We start from the raw sequence: 5,246 nt of genomic DNA, 5'->3' as shown, positions 1-5,246 counted from the left end.
GTTCAATACCATAAAGTTGATTCTGCTTGTCTGGGTATAAGCTGATTCCATGCATGCCTAATAATTATGTTAAAATAAATATTCATTTTGTTTTTTTTGTTACAGATATTGCATGTTTATGGTATTTTTATAAATAATGTTGAGGGGATACATAAAAGGGATCACGAAACTTGTACTTATTCGAAGTCTCCATGGTTGATTTACAGAGTCTTCTTTGAAAACTATGAATGCGGGAATAAAGAAATCCCCTTCAAATGGGAGTGAGAAGGCTTTACCATGTGAAGAGCAGCAGGCAAAGGTATCTCCAGTTAAAGTGCTCCTTTAGCATTTCTATAAGTGCTTTCTTTAACTTGTTTCAAGTTTGGGGCATGGATACTTCAACTGTCACTGCAGGGAGAATGTGTATTTACTCTACAACACTCTTAATGTTTGCAGGTTAACGAAGTGAGAAGGTTGATAGGGACATTGCCTGATAAGTTGTCCATTTATTGTTCTGATGCATCCATATCAAGGTATCTAATGGCAAGAAACTGGAATGTCAAGAAGGCAACTAAAATGCTAAAAGATACCTTAAAGTGGAGGTCAGAATACAAACCGGAGGAGATTCGTTGGGTATGCTACCATTTATAGCCTTATAGTCAGAATTCAAAAGCAGAATGTCTGCCGGATTCTACCTTTTTTCTGTGCTTAGAACAAGTTCCGCTCTCTTTAGTTTTCCGTAATGTAGTTATCCGCTCTGGTAGTGTACTAGTGTCAAATGAAGCCTGATAATCTTCTGCAAGTTGCGTCCTTTAGTTTTTTCTTTGTTTTGCAACTGGCTTATATGGTTCTGGTTCAGGGTACTCAACCAGAGCCAATTGACCTCTTTGTGGTTTGTAAAAGTTCAAGTGTAACCAGACCTATTAGCAGTTCTGTCTGATTCCAATACCCACCTATCATGTAAACTGTAAAAGAATTGATAGGCGAATTACCAGAGTCCATAGCTATAATTACCTTGAGCCTAGATACTACAAGGGCCAATGGGAACTCTTTATTGGCTGAGGTTGTGGACCTAGCTCAAGTTTTTCTGGCATATAACTACCCAAGAGGTGATGTTCTTACAAATTCATCATTTCCATTTGTAATGTAGGAAGAGGTAGCTCGTGAAGCAGAGACAGGCAAAATTTACAGATCAAATTATATGGACAAGCATGGGAGAACAGTTCTTGTCATGAGACCTAGTTGCCAGGTTTTATCTTACAAGCCCCTCTCACTCCTCCATGTGAATTATTTGTGATTTGTAAATTAGCTATTACTTAATATTTGAAGAGTTGTTGGTTTGGAACTTTGGATTAGCTACATCTGGAAGGCATATTCTTATATTTGGTGTAACACCCTTTTTTATTTATCCACTTGATGCATCCCTTCCAACCAAAATTTCACACATATTGAAGCAGAAACTTGTTGCACAAAGAACTTATTTGACTATTAAGTTCAGATAATGAACATATCAACCTTGTGCATCATTTTTTTAAATAAAAAATAGGAACCATAGTGCAACATTAGGATAAAATTATTTCCTATAAGCTTCTGGCTGAATTCCTAATACTAGGATTTGTTGTATATAGACATATGTAATGCTCTAGAGATCTGAATTTCGAAGAAAACTACTTGATAACATCTTATAGTTTATTTTAATTGCAGAACTCAAAGTCAACAAAAGGACAGATTAGATATTTAGTATATTGCATGGAGAATGCTATTTTAAATCTGCCGCCAGACCAGGAACAGATGGTTTGGCTGATTGATTTTCAAGGTTTCAATCTGTCAAATATTTCAGTGAAGTTGACACGGGAAACTGCCCATGTTTTACAAGACCATTATCCAGAACGCCTAGGTCTTGCAATACTGTACAGTCCACCAAAATTTTTTGAACCATTCTGGACGGTAAGCCCATTCTGATGCCATTTTTCTTTTTGACTTTTCACTAGATGTATACTTTCGCGTAGGATAAATGAAGTTGTAAAATATCTTTTTGCAACTGACAGCCCTCCTGATATTGTTTTCTTTTGGGCAAATGAAGTGGCAATTACCACCCAAGTTTGGAATCTGGAAGAATGCCATTTTTATTTTCTCATAAATTAATAAGATCCATAGTAGTAAAATATCTACAATTGTAAACAAGGTTCTTGCATTTTCTGTTTATCTTGTGCCATTCCAACACTTAGGCATTAGTGCTGGCCATCTTTTTCCCTTTTAGTGATCGAAATTTCACTTTAAACCTTGATTCAAAAATGGAAATTTAAACACATGATCTAGAGTCAAGAACTTTTATTCAATTAATTTCATTCTCATGTGAACAGATCTTGATCTTCTCCATTCCACTGAAATGGAGAGTCCGGGTACAATAATAGCATTTTGGCACTATCTGTTGGCACAAATAACTTTTTAAAAGCTATTCCAATTTTTGACGAGTATATCCACAGCTGTCAAATTGAGATCAAATAACTATTGTTGCAAATTCAAGCTCTCATAATTTTCTCAAGCAAATGGAAAGGATCCTATTGGCGTGGTACTTGGTAGGTTTGCATTAATGTAGGGAAATCTACTGGAAAATGTGTCAGCTAGGTGTTATGATTGTGCAGGGAGCATATATCACCATATGTTCTTTTCTTTTTTGGCAACCAATGAAGCCAGAGTTGTTGATGTGCCAATTAAGTACTAGGATCCTGTAAATTTGTCATAATAGTTTGCTTGTGATGCCAAAATAACGTTTTTGTTGCAGATTGTAAAGCCTTTTCTAGAGCCAAAGACAGCCAACAAAGTAAAGTTTGTTTACTCGGATGACCTTAACACCAAGAAGATAATGGAGGATCTATTTGACATTGATAAACTAGAGGCTGCATTTGGTGGAAATGATACTACAGGTTTTGATATAAACAAATATGCCGAGAGGATGAAAGAGGACGACAAGAAGACGCCCGCAATTTGGACAAGAGAAAATCCTCCTTTGGCAGCCTCACAACCTGTCCTGACCAGTGGTGCTCTTTCATTGGATTCTGTCAAGTTAGTCTCAGATTCTGATGCTTCTGTTAATGAGAAAACAGACAGTTCCTCATCCCATGGGATAGAACCAGAAGTTGTCTCAGATCACAATATCCTGGTGGCTGCTGGTACGAGAAATGCTACTGAAGATGTACATCGAGTATGAGATTGGTTCGAAATTTGGTGACTTAACTGTACTGATGTATCTTGCTGACCAGTCTGACTGCCTGCTTAGTACTTAAATTTAGAGGGTATCTGTCAACTCGATTTGTGAATTTATTTTTGGCATTGTTGGATGAATGAATTCGCCTTGTCAAGTTAGTGAAAACTCAGAAGTAGTTAAAAATTCAAATAAGGCATTTTATGTATGTCTCCCTGCTTCATTCATTATGGTTCATTCTTCAATCTTAACTAAGCATTTTCTCCTCATATATATGTCTTTTTCCTTTAAGAAAAAAAGTGCAGGAAGTTAAAGAACCATGGTAAAATTATACCATTATTGCGTTGAGAAGTATGGTGTTACCATCCTCGGAAATGTATTGGGGAGTAATCAGCAGCATAGGAAATGCTACATTAACATGTTACATAAAAATATCTCTAAAATAGACTTGTTTTAAGTTCAGTTCTAAGTCACTGACTATCAGTGCAGTGATCATTTATATCCGGTTGATAAAATTCAAAGCTCAAAAAGTATAGCACGTAGATATTTTCTATTTTATTTGATTTTGATTTTTACTTTTTAATACACGAATACTTTCTTCTCACAAATTTTAGTATTCATTTGTATAGTCAATTGCAGGGCTAAATCATGGCTCCTAAATGAGGGCTCATAACTAGTTGAGCACTTGAGCCTGCACATTCATGTCAAAAGTTTGACTTTTACTCTTCTCATCCAAATAAGAAAAATACAAATGGCTCCAAAAATTTTGAAACTAACAAAATCATTTAAAATTGTTTTGAGTGTTTAGTTCCCTCTTCTCACCCTCACCCCTTTCTCTCTTTAATATTTTGTATATATAAAAAAAAAATAAAGAACAAACCCAAAAAAGAATGAATGCAAGGAAGAAGATGTACTCTTATTTCTGTCCATCAATTACAAGATTACAACTGGGAGGAATAATAACATACAGCAACAAATCTCACTCCTATCTACGTACCACAGGGTCTTGACTAAATTTGCAAGACACATACAGAAAATACACATAAGCAAGTAGCCAAATATTTCACGTATCTATAGACCTTGAATATTGTAATGACACCAACTGAAAAGGCAAAAGAAGAAATTGCTCAAGCATATTTTAGATTTTAGAACAGGAGAAAACTTAAGGAAGAGCGAACCCCAGCCACAGTAAACCTTAAGGACCACGTACAGAGCATAAAAAGCTTGCTTTGTGATCCTGCATGGAGTTGCAGTTATCTATTGTTGATTATATTCCTCCTTTTCGGTCTTGTTCAACTTAATGACCATATAGTTTTTTTGTTTTGTTTTGTGTGTGTGTGTAAAAGTGGGATTTTTGCCTCGTTCAAAGTTGAACTTACTTTAACAGTTTAACTATGTCTTGTTCGATAAAATTCTTGAACAGACTAGACCGGAGCATTTAAGATTGTCATGAATGCTTAGAATGTGAATTGTTGAAAAATTTAGTAACAGTGAACATCCACAAGCCTCACAAGTCACAACCCATGAGAAGAAAAGTCTATGACAATGTTCCCCGCAACGAATGCATTCATAGTCATGCATGTGTAAATGTCTATGTTGTCAATTCTTGCATCAATTAATCCAATACACACCCTCATTTTATGGACACAAAAACTTTTAACAGAAAACTGAGACACCGGAGTTGTAAAATACGATCTGCAAGCTTCATTTAGCTATCTTTGCACTTTCATGTACTGGAGTTTTTAGTGTGGAATGAAGAGGAGCCGAGTTGGCTCACTTCATCCAATTCACATTTTCTTTGCGGATTCATTCCAATAAAACTCTCTCTTCTATGAATGTATCAATTTCATTTCATTAAGTTCAAGGAGAAGATGCAAAATTTTCAATTTATTATAGAGATAGAGACAGACTTTGACTCAAGTGTATGAAAAACTCCCAAGTATGGACTTTCAAGTCTGAAACCTAAACTGGGCACGTAGAATAATTATAGCTAATGCAGGGCAGTTGGCACTATAAATAAGTCCCAGAAGTAGTATAAACATTATATACACCAAAGAGAAAA

At 35.6% G+C, this 5,246-nt stretch overlaps 1 protein-coding gene across 2 annotated transcripts in view; it reads left to right on the top strand.

Annotated features, from left to right (window-relative positions):
- The window catches only part of LOC147279425 (Sec14p-like phosphatidylinositol transfer family protein), a 4,862-nt gene extending 1,441 nt beyond the window's left edge, over window positions 1-3,421 (top strand). Inside the window, exons 2-6 of one of the 2 annotated variants that reach the window (XM_086251444.1) lie at window positions 106-298; window positions 436-612; window positions 1,130-1,228; window positions 1,684-1,926; window positions 2,765-3,421. In XM_086251444.1, coding sequence (XP_086107570.1) covers window positions 224-298; window positions 436-612; window positions 1,130-1,228; window positions 1,684-1,926; window positions 2,765-3,190 — 1,020 coding nt within the window. In that variant the 5' untranslated portion in view covers window positions 106-223 and the 3' untranslated portion in view covers window positions 3,191-3,421. The remainder of the gene's footprint in view (window positions 1-105; window positions 299-435; window positions 613-1,129; window positions 1,229-1,683; window positions 1,927-2,764) is intronic. The other variant, XM_086251443.1, reaches the window with a different exon arrangement.
- The last annotated feature ends 1,825 nt before the right edge of the window (window positions 3,422-5,246 follow it).

This window comes from Dryas octopetala, chromosome 7 (assembly GCF_963921425.1).
Source record: "Dryas octopetala chromosome 7, drDryOcto1.1, whole genome shotgun sequence".
Taxonomy (NCBI): Eukaryota; Viridiplantae; Streptophyta; class Magnoliopsida; order Rosales; family Rosaceae; genus Dryas; species Dryas octopetala.
The sequence above is the reverse complement of the archived record's forward strand: the minus strand, read 5'-3'. Positions and strand labels throughout refer to the sequence as shown.